The 25,141-nt window shown below is 47.0% G+C and overlaps 1 protein-coding gene across 1 annotated transcript in view; it reads left to right on the plus strand.

The window, feature by feature from the left end:
* The first annotated feature begins 21,202 nt into the window (after positions 1 to 21,202).
* The window catches only part of atic (5-aminoimidazole-4-carboxamide ribonucleotide formyltransferase/IMP cyclohydrolase), a 30,447-nt gene continuing 26,508 nt past the window's right edge, over positions 21,203 to 25,141 (plus strand). Inside the window, exons 1-2 of the mRNA XM_020522032.2 lie at positions 21,203 to 21,340; positions 22,799 to 22,925. Of these exons, the coding sequence (XP_020377621.1) occupies positions 21,322 to 21,340; positions 22,799 to 22,925 (146 nt within the window). The 5' untranslated portion in view covers positions 21,203 to 21,321. The remainder of the gene's footprint in view (positions 21,341 to 22,798; positions 22,926 to 25,141) is intronic.

The following is a 25,141-nucleotide window of genomic DNA, read 5'->3' on the forward strand; positions in this document are numbered from 1 at the left end:
TCCTGATCTCCTTCAGGCATATTCCAGAAGTCTTTCTGGTAGCTGGTTCTACCTGTGCGCTGTTTTATGATTATCTGCCCGCAGATTAAACTTGTCAAACTTTTTTGCACTGGATCCTCATTTCAATTTTTCCCCATCTCGGTGAGCAAATTTTAGAATGGTAAGCAACAAAAACCGAAATCGCCGGAAAAGCTCAGCTCAGCAAAACGTTGACTCTGATTTCTCAGCACGAATGCTGCCAGACTTGCTGAGCTTTTCTGGCAATTTCGGTTTTTGTTTCAGATTTCGGTTTTTGTTTAGAATGGTAAGGCTTAGCACAATTGGAAATATGGATTTCAGGGATCTTCCATATCAATGAATTGACAGTTTAATCAAAGGGATCACTGATAAAATACGGTCCTTAAAAAAGTGCCAAGCAGCAGAGCCAACTAATAAAACTTTTGTTTTTGCCTTTTTGCTTAAGAAGCAGAGAGCATCCAGGAAAGATGCAGAGATTGAGACCAAGCTAAGGAATTGTGCTTTCACCGTCTGGTGGGATACACACTGAACAGGTGACAGTGGGAATCAGAGGGTCAGAAAAAGGTTGTCTTTCAGCCTCATCCGACTGCTTTATGGATAGGATTCTAGGGTCAGGATCAGGAGGAGGAGGGAAAATGTTCGTTGTGTGTATGGCTCACTCAGCTTCAGTATACACCTGCACTCTATGTCCCCTTTCATTCCACCTCTGCTGTGCATACAATCCTCTCTCATTTCTACTCTCGCACGCACACAACCCCTCACTCACCTCCTCGCTCACTCTCACGCTCACTCTCTTAATTCCCTCACTTGCTCTCCCCGCCCACCCCCCACATTCTCTCTCTCCTCGCACTCTCTAACTCATCTGCTCTCACTCCGTCACATCGTCCTCCATCACACTCTCGTAGCCACTCACACATTTACTCCCTCGTTATCCCTTCATACGCTCACCCACCCACTCACTCGCTCCCTCAATCTCTCACTCGCTCACACAATCCGTCACCCCCTCCTCTCTAACCCATTCACTGTCACTCCATCACCTCTTGCCCAACTCACTCACAACCCCTCTCGCTCCCCCATACCCTGCACCAAGGGCCCACTCCAACATTTTGATTGCAGTCTCTCAGGAAGTTGGTGCCTGTGTAGGAAGGAGTGAGTTTCTTTTTCCTCCAATCTACTCATTAACTCCCAGCCTCAACCTGTCATCTGCCATTATCCCATGTAGGCTCTGTATCCCAGCCCCACAGATTTGCTGTCGAGTGCTCAGGCCCAGCGCCCAGGCCCACTGTCCAGGCCCACTGCCCAGTGCCCAGTGCTTAGGCCCAGTGCCTAGGCCCACTGCTTAGGCCCCAGTGCCCACAGCTTAGGCCCAGGCCCAGTACTCAGGGCCAGTCTTGGGCCCAGTGCTCAGGCCCAGTGCCTAAGCCCAGTGCCCAGACCCAGTGCTCAGGCCCAGTGCCTAAGCCCAGTGCCTAAGCCCAGTGCCTAGGTCCAGTGCTCAGGCCCAATGCTCAGGCCCAGTGATCAGGCCCAGTGCCAAGGCTCAGTGCCCAGTGGAGTATAGGTCCCTAACTCAGACTGTAGGAGCCTCATCTGTGTTTGCACCTGAAGACATGAATTTATCGATATCAAAGTCTGCAGATTTTGGACAGAGACTGTCCCATAGCTCAATGGATACCCCTTGGCTTGGTTTTATTGGAGACCGCTTGAGTAGGCTAGGTGGCAGCTGGGAGGAGATGGGTGGGATGCTAGGATTGTGGCAATATATACTTGCAGAATAAGGCCATGGCCCATTTTAACTGGCAGGAAATCTGCTCCCTCCATCTGGTCAGTGCCAAGAATGGGCTGACACAGGGAACTGACTTGCTGGATAAGGAGGTTCATTAATGAGTCGGCTAAAGGCCATTATGCCTGATCCCAGCAGGATTTTGTGATATCACTGGGATATGAGTGTGTGTGTGTGTTTGTGCGTGTATACCCAGGGGGTGGGAAGTGGTGTCCGCTCCTTCCTGGAGGGAGTTTGTACCCCTCTCAAAAGTGGGCAGTGCCTTACAAGAGGACATGGGTATTGGGAAGGGGAAAGCTCATTGAGAGCCACTCCCCTGCTTCTGACCCCCTTCCCCATCACTTGCCCCACTTAGTCTTAATGTGAACCCCACCCTTTCCCACACCCCCATTCACAGGGCTCCATGATGATACCTAGTGAAGGTCTGAGAGATGAATGGCAGCAGTTACCATGCCCAGTGGTGGTGAACTCGGAGCTGTGGAATATCCAGCTGTTCTCAGGGTCTCTGCCCAACTGCAACGTCAATTCTATGACAGGCCCAATGCTGCCCCCTTGAGTGTGCTTGGAAGAGGTGGATGGGTAGGTTAATTAGCTTTACAAAGTGGGCACAGATTTCCCTCTGGGAGGCTCACCAGTTCACCATGAGGTTGAAACCTTGCCATCTCTACTACGTTCCAAATATTTGGCCTGTTTGCCGCTGAAAATTAATTCACACCAATTTTTTTTCCCCTTTATTTATTAACAGGATGAGGGTGTCACTGGCTAGGCAGCATTTATTGCCCATCCCTAATTGCTCAGAGGGCAGTTCAGAGTCAACCACATTGCTGTGTGTCTGGAGTCACATGTAGGCCAGGCCAGGTAAAGATGGCAGATTTCCTTCCCGCAAGGGGATTAGTGAACCAGATGGGTTTTTCCCCCAACAATTGGCAATGGATTCATGGTTATCATTAGATTCTTAATTCCAGATATTTTATTGAAGTCAAATTTCACCATCTGCCGTGGTGGGATTCGAATCCAGGTCCCCAGAACATTATCTGGGTCTCTGGATTAACAGTCCAGTGATAATACCACGAGGCCATCACCTCCCTGTTTTTTTTGTACCCTGTTTCTATCTTGTTTCAGCTCATTTACTGTTGCTGACTGTTTTGGCTAAAACCTTACGAGAGGCAATCATTTGAGACAAGTCAGGTTAGGAATCAATTAAAATCCCGTAAAGCATGTGATATCTTCTGAGGCAGTCAAATGACACCGCCCTTATCATTTATACTTGTACATGATCATTTTCAACTATTACCTTTGAATTAATGTCCCACATTACCTGTTGGCTCCTGGTTATAGTACTGACTAGGTAGATGCTAATTTGTTCCAATTAAACTTTCCCCTCTCTCCCTATTTATTTCAGAACCCCTTTTCCCTCCCCCATTTCTGAAGAAGGGTCTAGGCCTGAAATGTCAGCTTTCCTGCTCCTCTGATGCTGCTTGGCCTGCTGTGTTCATCCAGCTCTACACCTTGTATATCCCAATTAAACTATAGTCGGGTGACAAAGGGAGAGAAGGAGAAAGACTGTTGATTTGATTTAATTAAAATGTATCCTGCTTTTTAGCAATTGCTGGTGCATCGGAGAACCAGGTCTGGTGGGAATTGGAGAATAAAATTACTAATGGAAGTGCAATTATCTCTTAATTGGCAAAAATAAAATGCTTAATTGAACAATTGATTCACAGAAGCTAGTCGCTGAGCTCCTTTCAAGCAGCAACATGCCTGGACCAATTTGGATTATTAAACTCATGAATATTGGCTCCTCAAGGTGGACCCTTGAAAATAGCAGAGGCTATCAATTTGCAAAACGAGCTTACAACTTGCATTTATTTAATGCTTTCAATGTAGAACACGATGCTTTGCAAAAGCTCAATCGGACAGCAATGGTTTGACAATGACCTGCATTTGTATAGCACCTGTAAAGACCATGCCTTTTTTTTGTTTTTTTTATTGTTTTGGACCTGTGGGCTGAAATGAAGATGAACAGCAGCATTCTAAAATGATTGGTGCATGGTTTGAACAGCAAAGAAGTAAATTTATGGCCAGTGTTGTGTAAATAATTGTTTGATCAAGCAGTAATTAAAGTTTGTGCAGTAGGCAAACTGGAGCTGAATGTTTGCATACAGATGCAGCTAAGTCGCAATAAGAAGTTTCTTGGTCAATGGACTAATGACCAGTTGTAAATGACAAGGACTTTCCGTCTGCCAACTGCCACGTGATTGGCTCTTGGGGAACCAATCGGCTTGGCACTGGGAACAAGATACAGACAGAAGTGTTTTGACCTCCACCAGCACAGTCTCCCTGTTCTCTGCAGTCAAAACCAATTTAAAACCTGAAGAAAACCCGTTCGTTTTCACTTCAACAATTGTTTTAACTGATAGGTCAGCGAGCTTTTATAATTGAACCAGGCACGTTGTGTCTCTTACCAACCAGTGGCAACACCCAGACAAAGGCAGCTGATAAACAATATTCCAACCAGCACAAGAATCATAAGAACCATAGATTCATAGAGATCTACAGCACAGAAAAAGGCCCTCCAATCCATACAAAAACAATCATCTAACTATCCTAAATTTATTTTCCAGCACTTGGCCCATAGCCTGTACGCCTTGGCATCACAAGTGCAGATATAAATACTTCTTAATTCATTTCAGCAAACCGTGCCTCCCCAGTTTTCCTCTGCCCATGACTTATTTTTCCCTGTCTGTTTGTCTGCGTGCATAAGGAGGAATTTATATGGGGATTAGATTTGAATTGTTGTGTTATATGCTAATGGTTTATAACTGTTTACCTATAGCTAGGGCCTAATCACTAGCAATAAAGTCAGAATAGAAACCTGGCCCACACTTTCTATCAAACCTGGCCTGAAAATCAAGTAAGTTTGGGGATATTTATAAAAGTTTTAACTGTGGTGATAACTCTGGGACGCTAACAGTTGCCTGCGCCAGAGAATTCCATAAGATCACCACTCTCTGGGTGAAGATATTCCTCCTCATCTCAACCCTAAAAGGCCTATCCTTGATCCTTAGACTGTGAACCCTGGTTCTGGACTTTCTGGTCATTGGGAACATCCTTCTGCCATCTACCCTGTCTAACTCTGTTAGAATTTTTAGGGTTTCTATGAGTTGCAAGAAAGAAAGAAAGGAACTTGAGGGGTGACCTTGATAGAGGTTTAAAAAATCAAGAGGGGAATGGATAAGGTGAATAACAAAGATCTTTTCCCTAGGGTTGGGGATTTCGAAACCAGGGGGCATATTTTTAACATGAGAGGAGAAAGATTTAGAAGGGGCCTGAGAGGAAATTTTTTCACACAGATGGTGGTTCATAATTAGAATGAATTGTCAGAGGAAGTGATGGACGCAGGTGCAGTTATTACATTTCAAAGACATTTGAAAAGGTACATACATTGAATAGGAAAGGTTTGGGGGGATATGGGCCAAACGCAGGCAAATGAGACTAGTTTAGATTGGGAAGCTTGGTCAGCATGGACAAGTTGGGCTGAAGGGTCTGTTTCTGTGCTATACGACTCTATGACTCAATGACGCAATCTTGACCCTGTAAAACGTACCACAACACTTTACAGGAGATTTATGAGGTCAATGTGGACAATAAGCCACAGTGAGCAATAATGGGCCACAATACTAATGTGTCCAAAAGGTCGTTTTTAAGGCTGAAAGAGGGTCAAGACAGAAAGGATTTAGTGAGGATTTTAACAGTTTATTACAGTTCTAGCAGCAAGGCCACCAATGTTGGGTTAATTACTATAAGGGATGCTCAGGAGGCCAGAATTAGAGATCTTAAAGGGTTGTTGGTTTGGAGGAGATTCCGGAGGTAGGGAGCCAAAGAAGAATTGGAAAGCAGGAATTTGAAACATCCAGTGTTCCCTTCCACGGGAGGCAACAGAACTCAATGAGTGCAGGGGTGATAGGTCGACAGTTCCTCTGGCACGTTCAAGGACAAGAGTAGCAGGGTTTCGAAAAGACCTCTAGTTTTCAGAAGGAGGAGCATGGGAGACTAGTCAGGACTGAGCTGGAGTGGTCACATCGGGGCATGGCAAAGTTACGGAATTCAGCAGCAGATGAACTCAAGGGGTGGAATCAGGTCATCTTACTGAGCTGGCAATAGGCAGGCTTCATGATGGTGCAGGTACATGACTGAAGGCTCATCTCAGGGTTTCATACACTCCGAGATCTCTGCCCTTTCCTGCATCCCTGATTTCAGCTGTGGCTGGAATTCTCTCTTTAAATCTGTCAGCTTCCCTCCCTCTCTTGTCTCCTCTGAGGCATTCACAAGAGTCATACAGCAAACAGACCCTTCAGTCCAGCTAGTCCATGCCGACCATGTTCCCAAACTAAACTAGTCCAGCCTGAGTTTAGCCCACTTCCCTCCAAACCTTTCTTATTCACGTACTTACCCAAATGTCTTTTAGACGTTGTAACTGTACTCACATCCATCACTTCCTCTGGTAGTACATTCCACACACAAACCACTCTGTGTGTAAAAAGTTTGCCCCCCATGTCCTTTTTAAAACTATCATCTCTCAACTTATAACTATGCTCCCTAGTTTTGAACTCCCTCACCTAGGGAAAGGACCCTTGCTATTCACCTCATCTACACCTCTCATGATTTTATAAACCTCTATAAGGTAAACTAATTAATAAAGTTAGATCACATGGATTCAGGGTGAGCTTGCCAATTGGATACAAAGTTGGCTTTACGGTAGGAGACGGAGAGTGGTGGTGGAGGGTTGTTTTTCAGACTGGAGGCCTGTGACCAGCAGTGTTCCACATGATGCAGTTTTGTTTGTTATTTACATAAATAATTTGGATGAGAATACAGGAGGTATGGTTAATAAGTTTGCGGATGACACCGAAATTGATGGTATAGTGGACAGTGAAGAAAGTTTCCTAAAATTACAAAAGGGGTCTTGATCAGTTGGGTCATTGGGCTGAGGAATGGCAGATGGAGTTTAATTTGGATAAATGCAAGATATTGCATTTTGGTAAAACAAACAAGAGCAGGACTTATACAATTAATGGTAGGGCCCTGGGTAGTGTTGTAGAACAGAGGGACCTTGGGGTTCAGGTACATTTTTCTTTGAAGATTGCATCACATATAGACAGGATGGTTAAGGTGTGCAGTACACTGGCCTTCATTGTTCAGACCTTTGAGTATAGGGGTTGTGATATCACTTTGAGGTTGTACAGGACAATAGTGAGACTTCTTTTCGGAGCACTGTGTGCAGTTTTGGTCAGTTGGTTATAGGAAGGCTATTCTTAAACTGGAGGGGGTTCAGAAAAGATTTACCGGGACGTTGCTGGGAATGGAGGGTTCGAGTTGTAAGGAGAGGCTGGATAGGCTGGAATTTTTTTCACTGGAGCATAGAAGATTGAGGAGTGAAACATACCTAAAAACGTACATCATTGACTGAGGTTTTGGTCCTAATAATTCCTTGTTTGACTTGAGATTATAGATGAATCATAGAATGATTGGGGGTGAGGATGAGGCGGGTGTGGGTGGTCAATTAGCCCATTGTTCTTCTGCTGATCTTTGGTATTGTATCCAATTCATCTCCCCCACTATTCTAATCTGACAGGCCTGTCATATTTTCCCAGCAAGTATGTCACCAGTTCTCCTGTGAATGTTCCGCATCCAACAACCTTTCAGATAGTGTGTACTAGATCCAAACAACTCGCTGTCCAAACTGTTACCTCCTGTTTGATAAGGCTGTGGGAAAATGCTTTGAGACTTTTTTGGAATTTAAGGTTTCGCGCAGGACATTGCGAAACTCCAAGTGCCTATGTCCTTGATATTTTTTTATTTCGTTGTTGCGTTTGCCTCGTCCGGGGACTCTGCAAGTATTGTTTTGAGGTCACGGGAAAAATCAAACATGAAGTTTTGACAAGCTAAGCCAAGGTATTGAGTGCACACACATTGTAAGTCCACAGTGTTTGGATACATGACAGATTTGTGTTGCTGAGCGTGGGTTGTAATGCCACTTTTGACAGATGGAAACTCCCTCCTGATCTATGAACTGCTACTAATCTGGTGCATCTATTCAATGACACTCTCTTCACAGTGCACCAGTCTAACTAATTATTAAACAGACGGGGAAGCAGGGTACAGCTTGTGAACATTTTCAATGAAATATTTCTGGCACTGCGATGGAGGACTTGGAGACAGGTTAATTCTGGTCTAATAGGAGGACAGCCATGTTGTTCCTCAAACACGACGTAATACCATTCTTTCCATTGTCTTGCTGGTGCATTGGGAGCTCTCCTAGTGACAGCCTGCACAGATTCAGGGTTTGCAGTCTGGCCTCAGGAAGCTACCCCTGTCCCCTCAGATGAAAACTGAAAAGAACTGCGGATGCTGTAAATCAGAAACAAAAACAGAAGCTGCTGGAAAAGCTCAGCAGGTCTGTGTGAGATATTGTATTCTCACTACTATAGTACACTATGGTTACTGTACCATGTTTCCATTCACTCATTCGTAAACATGTGTTTTTGTGGTACATTTTATAAACTAAATTAAACATCTCTTCCAACCCATTACTGTTTCTTTACACCTTTCAATTCTTATTGACCCCATGCTGCAAGCAGTGTTTACACCTGCATCAAAGGTGACCCCTGAATAAGTGTTAATACCGTAACCTACTCAGAACAATGTGTCTCCATAATCCACTCGAAACTATGGAAAGATTATAGTATTAATTAGCCCTTAGCAACCATCCCTCGGGACCTGAATAGGTTGCAGACATCAAACAATTACCCCTCTAATATGTATTTTTAGATACATATTAAATAGGGCCCCTATCCCCTTTGAGAAACTTACTGTCAAAACAGCAATTCTGTGAAATTGTATGAACGAATGTGTAAGAACTGTCAAAACTGGTGATAGTAAATGAAATTTCACCACCCAGCTGCAGGAGATCAGTTTAATATCCTTTATACTTTTATTTAGTACACGTATAATTTCTCACTTATTTAGATCACATAGGGCTGGGATTTTTACTAATTATTACTAACTTTGAAGACAAAAGGATGAACACCTCTTAATTATGCAAGCTCAGACCGGACAGACATTCTAATCATCAGCAGTAACAGCCAGCATTTAGCAAGTGCTTGAACCATTTCCTGCTTCCCCAGGACAGATGTCGCGCAAACATTTGTGTACAATAGATACAACTATATGACAGCATAATGCTAAAATTTTAATGTTTTAAAAATTGGGTATAAAAGAGGCAATGGTAAAACTGTACTTTGGATTCCATCACCGCCTCAGAACAGAGGAAGCGTCACCGGACCCGAAACGTTAACTCTGATTTCTCTTCACAGATGCTGCCAGACCTGCTGAGCTTTTCCAGCAACTTCTGTTTTTGTCCCTCAGGTGAAAAGCCTGTTTTGCTTGCAAAATTCAGCCTGCTGAACAAACTGCACCAATTAGCCTAATGTAAGGTCTTCTTTAGACTGCAAGTATTCTGACAAAGCTACAGCCACAGTGTGACATGGTCTGATATGAAGCCTTCTTTTAATGGCCGGCTGTGCTGCTTGCACTTTACCTGACTTATAATAGGCTTGAGCTGCAAGCTAAAGGAAGAACCAAATATCGCAATGATTTCTTTATATTTTGTTCTTACTTTGGTCCGCAGCCTCCTCAGAATGGCAATGACAGCGCTGCTGTTTGTGAACAGCAGTAACACAAACCTGATCCTCATCAAACTTCTAGGCGGGTGCAGAGGCTGTCCAATGCTACACATTGATCCAGTACACGACCAGCTCGAGACCCTCCATGTTGTCCTGGAGCCGGGTAAGGCTTTTCCCATGGTTCTCTGCACTCCTAGTCAGCTTCCATGGGACTCCAGGAAAGGTGCACCGCTTGGGATCATTGCTGTGGCATGTTCTCAAGTGCGTATTGCCACACCCACCAGCATCCCCGCCTTCATCAGCATCAGGAAAGGGTTCACAGACTGCTGCCACCATCTATAAAAATCACGATGCTTTTCACAGACAGAGGACCGGAAACCATACCGGTGTAAACTCACGAACCGTTTATTAACTAACGAGGGTCAGCAAGACTCCACAAGAACCTTCTTCCCTCACGTCCTAGCGCCACATGATCTAACCGTGATAATGCGCGTGAACCATTAACCAGAGAGACGTTCGCCCATTATACCACAATGCTTGCAGCAGCCTAGGCCCTCAGTTCTGTGGAAGTATTTCCCTTTGTTTTCCCACTTCATGGGTGAAAAGGCGAAACAGCATCGATTGGCCCTGAAATGTGGCACCGACAAGTCTTTTGGCAGATATGACCCAATGACAACGTCGACTTCAGCAGAGGACGATAGTAAAGAAATACCCAGGGAGCAGCTAAGTGGCCCAGTTGTCCCGGCCTCGGGCGTACAGGGAGGCAGCTGAGAGACTGAGACCCACCCATCGCCCATTAGATCGGGCTGTAAAATGTGACCTTATGACAACCGACTGGTGGCGGAAAGTTGGCCATGTAACAGATGGAAGCTCGCTTGAACTTACAGCCCTCAAGCGCCCTGTGAACGGTCCTGAGGCGATACTCCATTGTGCAGCATCTTACCTTACTTAAGAAAGAGTGCACTGGCACTGGAGGGAGAGTGGAGGAGGTTCACTCGGTTGATCCCGAGTGTTGGCTTGTGAGGAGAGATTGTCTAGACAGGGACCATCCTGTGGAGCCGAGTGCATGAAAAGATAAGCCACGATCTTATTGAATGGCGGAGCAGGCTTGAACGGTCAGATGGCCTACTCCTGCTCCTATTTCTAATGGCCTTATGGGATATTGTTGGGTGCACCACTGACATCAGGCAGTGCCTTTTGGAGCCCGAGCTGCCCCGTTCAGGGATGTACGGCAGCTGGGTTTCCACAAGAGTAGCTGAGGTGTACAGAAAGCATGTTTGTCATGTTACCGTCCTGCGTACCACGGCTGGGAGTGACTAAATCCAGAAACAAGAGCCTGAGGAAGAGCGTGACCACTATATCACCAACCGTGAAACCCGCTGACATAACAAGGTGTAGAGCTGGATGAACACAGCAGGCCAAGCAGCATCAGAGGAGCAGGAAGACTGACGTTTCGGGCCTAGGCCCTTCATCAGAAATGGGGGAGGGGAAAGGGGGTTCTGAAATAAATAGGGAGAGAGGGGGAAGCGGATAGAAGATGGATAGAGGAGAAGATAGGTGGAGAGGAGACAGACAGGTCAAAGAGGCGGGGATGGAGCCAGTAAAGGTGAGTGTAGGTGGGGAGTTAGAGAGGGGATAGGTCAGTCCAGGGAGGACGGACAGGTCAAGGGGGCGGGATGAGGTTAGTGAAATCAAGCGGAGGCTCAGGGACCGCTTTGCAGAACATCTACGCTCGGTTCGCAATAAACAACTGCACCTCCCAGTCGCGAACCATTTCAACTCCCCCTCCTATTCCTCAGACGACATGTCCATCTTGGGCCTCCTGCAGTGCCACAATGATGCCACCCGAAGGTTGCAGGAACAGCAACTCATATTCTGCTTGGGAACCCTGCAGCCCAGTGGTATCAATGTGGATTTCACAAGCTTCAAAATCTCCCCTCCCCCTACCGCATCCCAAAACCAGCCCAGCTCGTCCTCGCCTCCCTAACCTGTTCTTCCTCCCACCTATCCCCTCCTCCCACCTCAAGCCGCACCCCCATCTCCTACCGACTAACCTCATCCTGCCCCCTTGACCTGTCCGTCCTCCCTAGACTGACCTATTCCCTCCCTAACTCCCCACCTACACTCACCTTTACTGGCTCCATCCCCGCCTCTTTGACCTGTTTGTTTCCTCTCCACCTATCTTCTCCTCTATCCATCTTCTATCCGCCTCCCCCTCTCTCCCTATTTATTTCAGAACCACCTTCCCCTCCCCCATTTCTGATGAAGGGTCTAGGCCCGAAACGTCAGCCTTTCTGCTCCTACGATGCTGCTTGACCTGCTGTGTTCATCCAGCTCTACACCTTGTTATCTCAGATTCTCCAGCATCTGCAGTTCCTACTATCTGTGAAAACCGCTGAGATGTCAACACCTAACTTTGCCACCAAATGGACTCCATTGTGTTCTAGTAGCTGGGAGCTTAGCCAGTGTGGTGTAGACAGAGCTTCCCTTACAATGATAAGGCCAGGAGGAGCAGCAGGCCTGCATAATGAAACAGGGCCAAGATATACTTTCTCCTGGAGTGGGATACCTGCGACAGAATAGAGAGGGGCGGGAGCTGGTTTTGCCAAAAGTAGAGAGATTACAAAAGATCTGGAAAAACCTTCCAAAAGGCATCAACAGGCAAATGATGTGTCGACTATTACCTCTGTGACAACATGAAACACTCTGTCGTGCATCAACAAGAATGCAGAAGAAAGGTTCCATCATGATCCAGACCATCTCGTAGAATCAATCCCTAAGAACGACAATATCACTCTGACAGCCAGGTTCAAAGTCTGAATGGGACATGGCTACATCATGTAATCCCTACAGTGTGGAAACAGGCCCTTTGACCCAACAAGTCCACACTGACCCACACAGCATCCCACCCAGACCCATCCCCCTAATCTACACATCCCTGAACACTACGGGCAATTTAGCATGGCCAATCCACCTAACCTGCACACCTTTGGGCTGTGGGAGGAGCACCCGGAGGAAACCCACGCAGACACCGGGAGAATGTGCAAACTCCACACGGACAGTTGCCCGAGGGTGGGATTGAACCCAGGTCCCTGGCGCCGTGAGGGAGTAGTGCTAACCACAGCACCATCATGCCACCCTTCATAATTACAGGAAATGTTTGTATGATAGATATTGAAAAGTACAACCCCGTACAGGATCATGTTCGTGAGTATGGCATTTGTAAGTTGGATGATCATACATTGAGGACCTCCTGTACAGAGCTTTTTTTTCTCACTCATGGAGCATGGGGTGTCGTTGGCCATCCAGCATTTATTGCTCATGCCTAGTTGGACTTGAGAAGGTGGTGGTGAGCTGCCTTCTTGAACCGTTGCAGTTCATGTGCTGTGGGTCGACCCACAGTGCCCTTAGAGAGGGAATTCCAGGGTTCTGACCCAGCAACAGTGAAGGAACGGCGATTTATTTCCAAGTCAGGATGGTGAGTGACTTGGAGAGGAACTTGCAGGTGGTGGTGTTCCCATATATCTATTGCCTTTGTCCTTCTAGATGGAAGTGGTTATGGGGTTGGAAGGTGCTGCCTCAGGATCTTTGGTGAATTTCTGCAGTGCATCCTGTAGATAGCACACACTGCTGCTACTGAGCGTCGGTGGTGGAGGGAGTGGATGCTTGTGGATGTAGTGCCAATGAAGTGAACTGTTTTATCCTGGATGGTGTCAAGCCGCTTGAGTGTTGTTGGGGCTGCACTCATCCAGGCAAGTGGGGAGTATTCCATCGCACTCCTGACTTGTGCCTTGTAGATGGTGGACAGGCTTTGGGGAGTCAGGAGGTGTGTTACTCGCCGCAGTATTCCTAGCCTCTGACCTGCTCTTGTAGCCACTGTGTTTACGTGGTGAGTCCAGTTGAGCTTCTGGTCAATGGAACCCACCAGGGTGTTGATAGTGGGGGATTCAGTGATGGTAACACCATTGAATGTCAAGGGGTGGTGGTGAGATTGTTTGTTATTGGTGATGGTCATAGCCTGGCTTTGTTACTTGTCAATTGTCAGCCCAAGCCTGGATATTGTCCAGATCTTATTGCATTTGAACATGGACTGCTTCAGTATCTGAGGAGTCAGGAATGATGTTGAACATTGTGCAATCATCGGCGAACCTCTCTACTTCTGAACTTATGATGGAGGGAAGGTCATTGATGGAGCAGCTGCAGATGGTTGAGCCGAGGATACTAGCCTGAGGAACCACTGCAGAGATGTCCTGGAGCTGAGATGATTGACCTCCAACAACCACAACCATCTTCCCACGTGGCAAGTATCACACCTACTAGCAGAGAGTTTGCCCCCCGGATTCCAGGTTTGCTAGGGCTCCTTGATGCCACACTTGGCCAGATGTGACTTTGATATCAAGGGCAATCAGCCTCACCTCACTGTATTGATATAGGTTTTCCAGTGCAAAAGGTTGTCCTTGACTGTGAAGCTGCAGACTGGCACATTCCAAGATCCAGGACCATATGCTGAGGGACACACTCCAGCTTAGGGAAGCTCTGCAGAGGTGTGATGGGGAAAGTTTGCTTGCTGGGACTTGTCAGCCAATAGCACACCTGGAAACTGTAGAACTCCTGGGGCTGTGTGCCTTACAAAGAATGTACACTGTAAATTAACAGGATTGAGATGGTATTAGAGGCACTTCAGAGAGAAACATACTGTACCGGGAACGTTACATTATTACACTTTCTGTTCATTCCAATTTGAAATGCTTTACCCTTGGGCTATGTGCCTAAAGTAGAATGGACTTTATAAATATTAAGACAATTACAATTATACATGTTGAATTTTCTGGCAAATCCTGTAACATACATGTTGGAATGTTTTTGTAATGCTCTGATTTACAAATTTTATGAATAAACTATGATTTTGGGGAAAAGAAAGATTGAATTGAAAATCTTTGCCCTTGGTCTGCATACCTGATAATGGAATGTAGTGTGCGAATATTGAGACTTTGAAATGCTTTTGTTTCCAAATGTTGATGTATAAACTTGCCAAAGTTATGAATAAAACATATTTTTGAGGGGAAAATGCAGTTTATTATCAAATTTATACCAAACTTTAAGAGTATCTGAGATCAAGAGAAAGTTCCATAGAGTTTGAACGATATCATTATTGTTCATCCAGAAGCAGAATGGATCTGAAACTGAGGGAAATAAGAAGCGTTACAGCCAAACCATGATTGCAGATGTAAATTCAGTGGATGTTTGAAGAGGAACCTTGGAATATTAAACCTGAAGGTGTCAACGAAGCGTCAAAGGGAGAAATTCCCTACAAACTGAACTGCAATCCTTTAATGCTTTAGCAAACATCTGAAGCTTGGGTTGTTGCTGGAGTTGTTGGTTGGTTCACCAAGCAGACTGGTTTCGTGCAAACGTTTCGTCCCCCCTCTAGGTGACATCTTCAGTGCTGCCTAGCCTCTGTTGAAGCTTTAACAGAGCTACATATCACCTCGAAGGGGGAACGAAATATTTGCACAAAAACCAGTCAGCTCGGTGAACCTACCAACAACTCCTGAACTGTAATCCCTTGTCAAGAGCTCACACTCATGAACAACTTGGGAGAAAGGACAGCTCACTAACTCGAATCTTTTCTTTGCCAGCAATGCTTAAAAAACCACAAGAGATGCGACTAGAGGCATCAAAGTGACGTTTTGGTCAAGAAAGCTCTTCCATATGATTCCTCTTCCAGTAGAGTCACAGAGGCAGTCATTAGAAAGTTTCCATCTGCCGATGGCTGTGTCCTATCCTCCTGCAACAAGGAAGATATCCAGATGATGGCAAACCAATTCTTGATTGCTGTCGAAAACGTTGGTATTCAAATCAGTCTCGCTAAGACCGAGATTATGACTTAATAAGCACCAGGGATACGGTGTGCACCACTGGATGTAACTTATTATGGCATCAGCCTCATGGCTGGAGAAGAATTCTTATACCTTGGTAGCGTGCTCTTTAGGGATGCCACTGTACATGACGATATCACTGCACACATCCAGAAAGCAAGCTCTGCCCATCAATGTATTTGAAGGCAGGATGACGTCAAGTGGAAGATGAAAATCAAACTTTGTCAGGCTACCGCAAGACGACAAACATACAGAAAACTTGACTGGTAGTAGACCATTCAACCCTTCAAGCCTGAGCCACTATTTAAGTAGATCATGGCTGATCCAATTGTAACCGGTTCCTGCCTACTCCACTTAACAAGAATCTGTCTATCGCTGCCTCAAAAATAATCAAGGACTCTGTGTCCCCTGCTTTATCAGGAGGGTCACAAAGATTCATAGGTTTAGATTTATTGTCATGTATATAAAAAATAGAGTAAGAAGTGTTTTTTTCAGACGTTATACGCCAAGTATCGGTCACATTCCTGCGCCATCTTGAAACACTGAATATGATGCAAGATTTTATTGCAGTCGAATTCATCTTTCTCTATTCTGACCCTCACAGAAAAAAAATTACACCTCGTCTCCATTCCTGATGTGCGATCCCTTCTTTTTAAAACAGTGATTCCACATTCTAGATTCTCCCAAAAGAGGAAACATTCTCTCCACTGGCACCCTGTCATGACCCCTTTGGATCGTGCTGTTCTCACCACACTGCCGGATGGCACAGAATCCTAGGCCTGCTATGAGCAAAGGTCTGGAACATGTACGCCAATGGCACCTCGATAAATGCAAGGTGTTGCATTTTGGTAAGACAAACAAGGGCAGGACTTACACAGTAAATGGTAGGGCCCTGGGGAGTGTTGTCAAACAAAGAAACTTAGGGGTTCAGGTACATAGTTCTTTGAAAGTTCTGTCACAGGTAGACAGGGTGGTTAAGAAGGTGTTTAGCATGCTTGCCTTCATTGCACAGACTATTGAGTGTAGGAGTTGGGACATCATGTTGAGGTTGTACATGATGTTGGTGAGGCCACTTTTGGAGTACTGTGCACAGTTCTGTTTGGCTTGGTAGAGGAAGGATATTATCATATTGGAGAAGGTTCAGAAAAGATTTACAAGGATGTTACCAGGGCCAGAGGGTTTGAGTTATACGGAGGGGCTGGATAAGCTGGGACTTTTTCACTGAAAGCGTAGGTGGCTGAGGGGTGACCTTGTAGAGGGTTTATAGAATCATAAGGGGCATAGGTAAGTGGATAGCGAAGGTCTTTGCCCTAGAGGAGAGGAGTTCAAAACTAGAGGGCATAATTTTAAGGTGAGAGGAGAACTTTTTCACACAGAGAGTGGTTCGTATGTGGAATCAACTGCCAGAGGAAGTGGTGGATGTGGGTACGGTTACAACATTTAACAGACAATTGGACAGGTGACACGAATGGGAAAGGTTTAGAGGGATATGGGCCAAAAGCAGGCATGTGGGACTGGTTTAGTTTGGGAAACTAGGTAGGCATGCATGAGTTGGACCAAGGGGCCTGTTTCCCCATGCCGTGTGATTCCATGAGATTTCATTGTCAGCATGCCTTTCACGATGAGGTTCTCCACCGTGCTGTCAATGGCATTGAGAACACCCTGCAGACCTCAGATGTGAAGGACCCAGCTCCTACACGGAAAACTGGGGAAACCAAGCGGAGACTCGGGGACCGCTTTGCAGAACACCTACGCTCAATTCGCAACAAACAACTGCACCTCCCAGTCGCGAACCATTTCAACTCCCCCTCCCATTCCTCAGACGACATGTCCATCCTGGGCCTCCTGCAGTGCCACAACGATGCCACCCGAAGGTTGCAGGAACAGCAACTCATATTCCGCTTGGGAACCCTGCAGCCAGAAAAAAAAAGATTTTCTGATGAAGGGTCTAGGCCCGAAACGTCAGCCTCTCTGCTCCTATGATGCTGCTTGGCCTGCTGTGTTCATCCAGCCCTGCACCTTGTTGTCTAGGACCCTCCCCCACCCAGCCAAGCAGAAGGTCAATTAGCAACTGTCTCACAGCAAACTACATTGTCAACACATGGACCGCCTGGAAAAGATCCTTGCAAGCTTCAGCAGTGCAGACCATCTCTATTGGGAAGACACTGCCAGATGTTCCCCTCAGCGCTAACAAAAATAGGAACTGCCAATTCTGCCCGTCCCCCATCTCCCTCTTCGATCTTAACAGAACTGCTTTTAATATGTTTAACCAGCAAGGATGCAGCGCCAACACAGATGTAGTTTTTTATTGCCATCTCCTAAAGTCATTGGTGCTCAGATATTGCCCCTGTTTTTGCAGGATCACTGCTTAGGGAGAAATCTTGTAAATCATTTAGGCCTTACAACCAGCACTTGTAGCCCTTAATGAATATGGGTCATTTATACGCAATACATTTTTTGAAAGGGCACAATGAATGGAGGAATGTGACCTTGAGATGCATGTTTAACGAAACAGAAGGAACTTTGTAGAATTAAATTGCAACACATCAACAAGGTTCTCATGTGCCCTGTGTTATTGGTCTCAGGAGGTCTTGTGCTGCTGTTGCTAAGCCCTGTGTACTCCCACTTCAGAGCTCTGTGTGTGACGGTGGAAGAGGACCAGACAACAAGAGAGACTGCTGCCTGATGTCCATGACAGCCCCCTGCCCAAAGCCTGGGCCACTTCCATACTGGGGCCTATAAAATGCCAGATCCGGACACAGACCCCAAGAGAAGGTCCTTCCACCCTCACCCCTGCAACAGCAGTGTATCAGGAGAGTGGAGCTAGAGTAGAGCGTGTTGGCGTGAGTGATTATTTGAGGTGCCGTAGCCATGCAGCTAAGATCAATGATGTGAACGGCTCTGAACCCAGGAGAACTGTGACTCTTTTGTTACAGGCTGCAGTCTTGTGAATCTTATTCGGTATTGATAGAAACAGGCCATCCACAAGCAATTTAAATTCTGATTTGGAAGCAAATTATTATGGTCATGAGAGGGATAATGAACAGGACACACACACACACTGTCTGAGCCATTCAATACAAATTGTACAGTTGATCTTTTGTGGTATAACTTGGATTTGCTTACAACAAGTTCAAACCTGTAGTTAGGGAGAAGGCAGTAGGGCAGAGGGGTTCACTGGTTATATTTATGTTTAATCATTTATTGTCACGTGTATTTAATTGAAAGTACAGCGAAAAGTTTAAACTGTTGCCGAGCATTTTGAGTAACTTAAACATTTTTTTAAAATGATAGAACATGATGAAATGATAGAAGAGAGATTTGCATTTGCATAGTGCCTAGCATGGCCACCGGATATCTCAAAACGCTTTACAAGCGACAAAGTGCTTTTTTCCGGAAGCGTAGCACCTGTTGTAATTGTCGGGAATGTGGCAGTCATTTCACGCAGGGCCAACTCCCATAAGCAGCAACTTAACAGCAACCTGTTCTCAGCGGTGTTAGTTGAGGGATAAACGTAGACAAGTACGCCAGGGATGACTCCCCCGACCTTCTCCAAAATACCGGGATCTTTTTACTCTTGCCTGAGTGTTGAACAGCACATCCAAGAGACCGGACTGCTGAGACTACAGCACTCCTTGGTACTCAATTGCGTACTCAGGAGTTTCAAGTCCCACCTTGGAGCTTTGAAGAGATTTCGCTGGCTAGCAGATTTCAGCAATAAGGAACGTACTTCCCTTCGTATGAAGTGTTAAAACTCAGCTCCTGATATGAAAGAGGAGATTTTGAAGAAGTGCAGGGGAATTCTCTGCAGAGTCTGGAGAGAGAAACAGAGTTAGTGTTTTGGGCCGAATACAACTCTTTGTCAGAATTGCCTCCCGAGTTCTCAGGAAGGGTTATGTTGGAAATGGGATCGTGTAGGGGTCTAAGCCACATGAGCTACGGTGAGGTGCGTGGCAAAAATCAAACGAGAAATCTGGTGCAGCTGATTTCAATGTCAGGCACAACCCGCTCTACCTTTTATGCATCTGCTGAGGAGAGAGATGGGTTTTTCACCAGGCAACGATGAGTTTCCAGTTTCTTGATTATCACCGATATGGACGTTACTGCTTGTTAAATGCCTTATTAAACTCCCAACTTCCCCTCATGAATATTCAGCTTCCTAACTTATCAAATATGGAAATCAGAGAGCAAGGGTACTTTGCGACTTCAGCTTGCCACTTGCTCCCAAGGGCCTCCATGTCAACACATGGGCGCCAACATCTCAAGGCATTCTCCATGGGCACTGGTCACACGCACCGCACGCCCAAGGGCATTGACATTTGACATGTGCCAGCCTCGAAGCACCCTTACGGCACATCCCCGATCCACTTACACGACTGTTCTGCCCCTCAACACTACATCTTGGGCTACACTGGGAACTCTCACCGTCATGCTGCAGCAAGGACTCAGGGACACACACCCAGCTCAGCGACTGGGCCAGGCTGCACCTGTGGGCCTTGTGCTCACTGCCACGGCGCACACTCACTCTGAGCCTACCTCTGAGCTCACAGCATCTCTGCCTTGCCCTGTCCTTTTTCGGACTTTGCCCCCTCAGCCCAAAGATACAAGGCTCACAGCGTTGCTGCTTTGCCTTGTCATTTAGAGCCTGGAAGCTAATCATGGGTGTTGTCAGCAATCCCCAGTCAAGTCAAGGAGAGCAGCCTTCACTCAGAGTGGTGTCCTGGCACAGCTAGGTAGGGGCAGCCTCGGATACAAGCCCAGGGTGGTATTAATACAGAAGTTGGTATTAATGGCGATGAAAGTGGGTGGCACAGCCGTTGGTACAGGTGGGGAGGTGCTCCGAGTGAGTGAGTCAGCAGCGCAGAGGGCATACAGGGCATGTGGTGTCGAGGGTTGGGGTGGGTGAGAGAGTGGGGGGAAGGTGTTGCAGGATTAGCCAGAGCAGCAGAGCTTGAGCCTTGGTGGGAGGTGGGGACAGTAGCAGAGAGAGAGTGTGAGGATGGGGCATCAGAGAGAAGATGGCGGTACTTTTACTGGTGGAATGGAGAAGGACATTAGCCTTCATCCGACAGTGCTGGGCACTCCTCTGGGTGGCTGAGACTGCTTTATCCTGGGCTGAAATCTCGGACCAGGGAAATTGGTGCTGGAATCGGGCAGGGGGAAACGCTACAGTGTTGACATTTTGGTTTTGAGGCAAATTCGATAAGATGCGGCGAGAAATCTCATTAGAGACTTGCGGAAGGTCTCCTGAACTTTTACTTCAGATTTCCGGCATCCCTTGCTTTAATCCCTGTGTCCTGATGATTTCAGGGATAGCAAGAACTGCCGATGCTGGAGTCAGAGACAACGCAGTGTGGCGCTGGAGGAACACAGCAGGCCAGGCAGCATCAGAGGGGCAGGAAAGTTGGCCTTTTCGGGTCGGGACCTGCTCCTCTGATGCTGCCTGGCCTGCTGTGTTCCTCCAGCTCCACACCGTGTTGTCTTTGATGATTTCTTTTCAAAAACAAAAAAAAAACACAAAATCCTGGAGCTCTCCAAACCAAGGAGAGCCTGTGGACTACATTAGCCCCGGGGGCTGGCAGGCCACCAAGCACCTTTGCTGTTTGTGGGATCTTGCTGCGCCTTGAGATGGGACACCCAGTGAGACTCTGCATCTCCGTGTGCTCGCAAATGCGGGCTATTATCCAGGGGGCAGCGGTTTGCGGGAAGATTTTGTTTTATTTTTGAGGGAGGGGGGAAGTACTTGAATCTGTTCAGGGTAGAGGAGCCTCTCTCTGCCTGCAGTGGATTACCCGTCCACAGCAGGTTGTCGCTCCGCCTCACTGCCTGGGCTCTTGCTGTGCACACACACACACACACACACACACACAGAGAGGAGGAAGATTGCTTGCCCGGCTCCGCCCAGCGGCGTGGATCCGGTCGGAGCGCAGCGTGCAGCGGGTACAGTCTGCGCGGAATGGCCCCCACGGAGCTGGGTATGGGGGCGGACGGTGCATGGGAAACGATAGGGGCTTTTGCCGGGGGGGGGGGGGGCGGGTTTGCACGGTTTACCCTCTCCTTGGAGAGGAATTTGCACGTTTACCCCCTCCCCGGGGGGGGTAAGTTTGCGAGGTTTACTCCCAGACTCGGCGGCGGGTTTGCTGGGGAGTTTGTGCAGATCTCTCCTGGGGGAGGGGGGAAGTTTTGCGCTGTTTGCTGTCGGGAGTAGAAGGGGATAATTGCACATTTTACCCCCACCCCAGGGAAGGAGGTGGGGGCGGGGGGGGGAGGTGTGCGAGATTGCATCGTTTACTCCTGGACATGGTGAGATTGCACAGTTTTTCCTTGGGGATAGGGGAGTTTTTCCAACGTTTACGCGCCCTCCAAACCCCCCACTAGGGGAACCTGCAGTCTCTAACCCTCCCCTCCAGCATGGGGAGGGCGTTTGCAAAATTTACCCCCCCGGGGAAACAGCTTGCACTGTTTGCCCTGAAAGTGGGAGCGCAGGGAACACTGAAAGTGGAGGAGTTTGCAGAGTTTCTGTGGATTGGTTCTGGTAGTGGTAGGAGGTATTGGCGCAGTAGGATTGGGTTGGGGGTTGGTACAATGGGCAAAGGGACAGAGCCCTAACCTCTCACAGTACAGGCTCCTATGATGCTGCTTGGCCTCCTGTGTTCATCCAGCTCTGCACCTTGTTGTTTCAGATTTTCCAGCATCTGCTGTTCCTACTATCTCTCCAGTACAGGCCTTTTTGTTTGGAGAGCAGGACAGAGAGACCAGGATATGCTGGAGCGTGACTCCCGAAAGCCCAGCACACTGGGACAACAAAGTGATTAGGAAGACAAAAAGGGAATGTTGGTCTTTATTGTGAGAGGGATCGTAGAATCCCTATATAGTGTGGAAGCAGGCCATTCGGCCCATTGAGTTCACACCGACTCTCCAAAGAGCATCCCACCCAGACTTAACCCCCTATTCTATCCCTGTAACCCCGCATTTCCCAGGTGGGGGACGCATTAATTAATTCAAACCTGAGACTGATAGATTTTTATTCGGGATGGATATTGAAGCATTTCCCGCCAACTCTCTAATATCTTTACCAACACCGAAAGAACTGCGGATGCTGTAAATCAGGAACAAAAACAAAGTTGCTGGAAAAGCTTATCTGTGAAGGAACAAACAGTTAACATTTCGGGTCCGGTGACCCTTCCTCAGAACTGAGTTTACTCCCTACCCCATTTTCTGCATATAAACCGACATTTTCCCAGCTACCACCAGCTCTGAGGAAGGGTCACCGGACCCGAAACGTTAACTGCTCCTTTATTTCCCTTCACAGATGCTGCCAGACCTGCTGAGCTTTTTCAGCAACTTCTGTTTTTTGTCTCCCAGTATCTTTGCTGTTTAATGTTCACCAGTGTTTATCTGCTTGTGACTTTGTCACTGATTTTGTCTGGCAGCGTTGTTGAGCGTTTCGGATAAGACTGGTTTGTTGGACTTTGCCAGGCGTCTGGTTTCTCTCGGCCTGTCCCTTGTGGCTTCTGGTGGGACAGCCAAGGCTCTACGCGAGGCTGGCCTCACTGTCCGGTAAGTGATGGGTTACAAAGGGTTGGCATCGTAATCTTATTTTAATGCCAGGTCTTGCTTTATGCAGTCCCTGCTCAGGAAAGGGGAAGCTAAGGAAGGGAGATTAAATCCAAGATTTTGATACACCATTGGATTAACATCAGTTACTCCAATGTAACACTGAGAGATTCAGATGATTACAAATAGATCAGACATTTTTCAATTAATTAAATCAAGTCAATTAATATTCTTTTAGAAAAAAATTAATGTCTAACCTTTCACAACCTTGAGGGATCCCAGCACAATTTACCTCCTTGATTTATTTCTGGTGTGTAGCCACTGTTGTAATGTGGAGAACAGCGATGATTGAGATTTTGAGCTCGAAAAATGTATAAAATTTCATCGATTTTCTAGTAGGAGTGGGGGTAGCATTGCCGTGGCTACAGTGTCAGTAGAGGAGAAATCCAGAGGCCCGGGGTAATGTTCTGGGAACATGGGTTCAAATCCCACCAAGGCAAACGATGAAATTTGAATTCCCCAAAAAGGCTAAAATGAAATTGACAACTTTGGGACGACTCACGATTGTGGTAAAACCCCATCCGGTTCACTGATGCCCTGTTGGGGAAGGAAACTGTCACCTTTACCTGGCCTGATCCGACATATGACTCCAGACCCACAGCAACGTGCTCGACTCTGAATTACCCTCTGGGCCGTTAGGGATGGGCAATAATCGCTGGGTTTAGCCAGCGACGCCTATGTTCCATGAGCAAATAAAAGAACTTTATTTTTGTTCTAGCGGCCCCTGCACTGGGTTATTGAGATATCTGCTCAGTACTTGGAAGAACTTGGATCCACGTGCTCCTGACAACACATGAAGCAAGGGAATATTGAATGTAAAATAACATGGTGTAGAGCTGGATGAACACAGCAGGCCAAGCAGCATCAGAGGAGCAGGAAAGCTGACGTTTCGAGCCTAGACCCTGCTTCATTTTTTTCTGAAGAAGGGTCTAGACCTGAAACCTCAGCTTTCCTGCTCCCCTGATGCTGCTTGGCCTGCTGTGTTCATTCAGCTCTACACCGTGTTATCTCAGATTCTCCAGCATCTGCAGTTCCTGCTATCTGTGGGATATTGAATGGTCAGCTTTGCTCACGAGGGACGATATCGCTGACCTTCAAAAAAAAAAGACAACTGGGTGAAACGTGAAGGGGAACGATTTTCAGGCTCGTGACGCAAGAGGAGGACTGGGGTGAAATGGGGCGGCTCTTTGGGGGGGAAAAATCAGCTCTGCAATGCTGGGCGGAGTGACCCCTCCCTTAGTTACTTTGTCTCGACTGTAACTGTTGCTGGGATCCATCAGCTCCCCTAGCAGCACGTCCCTGGAGCTGAGGAAGGAGCGATCCACTGCAGTGGGTGCCCGAGGAGGCGTTATTTTATGCTTGGCGGATTTCCTGCAATGTTTTGGGGCAGGGCTACTTCGTTTGCAAGGCATGAGCTCACCTGCCCTGTCAGGAATGCTGCCTTCTCCCGGGATATTAAACCCGAGACCTTGACTGCTCCCGGTCGAGTCAGTCTTGGCGTCAAAGATCCCACTATTTCAAACAATTATAATTATACTTATACTGCGATACTTATCCCTCAACCGAGATCGGTTTAACTGATTACCTGCCCATTGTGGCACTGCTGTTAGTGGGAGTGTACTGAACACAAATTGGCTGCTGTTTCCAAGATGGCGTTAGTGAATATGCTTCATGGGCCTGTCAAGTGCTTGATTCCAGTCGGGTGATTTGATTTGATTTATTATTGTCACGTGTCCCGAGGTACAGTGAAGAGTTTTGTTTTGCACGCGGCTCAGGCAGATCATACCGTGCAAAGTGCGTTAGGGTAGCGGGACAGAGCGAGGAACACGATGTTGCGTCTGCAGAGAAGGCGCATAAAGAGCGAGATCAGCGTTTAAACTTAAAGATTTGAGAGGCCCATTCAGAGGTCTGATAGCAGCGGGAGAGAAGCTGTTCTGGGCTCTATCGGTAACTGGCGCTTAAGCTTTTATACCTTCTGCCCGACGGGAGAGGGCGGAAGAGGTTATAACCAGGGTGGGAGGGGTCTTTGATCACGTTGGTCACTTTCCCGAGGCAGCGGGAAGAGTCGGTGGAGTCAGTGGAGGGGAGGGTTGGCTCAAGTGACGGTCTGGGCCGAGCTCGTGACTCTGCAGTTGCTTACGGTCCTGGGCACAGCGGTT

This window comes from Rhincodon typus, chromosome 7 (genome assembly GCF_021869965.1).
Source record: "Rhincodon typus isolate 14 chromosome 7, sRhiTyp1.1, whole genome shotgun sequence".
Classification (NCBI taxonomy): Eukaryota; Metazoa; Chordata; class Chondrichthyes; order Orectolobiformes; family Rhincodontidae; genus Rhincodon; species Rhincodon typus.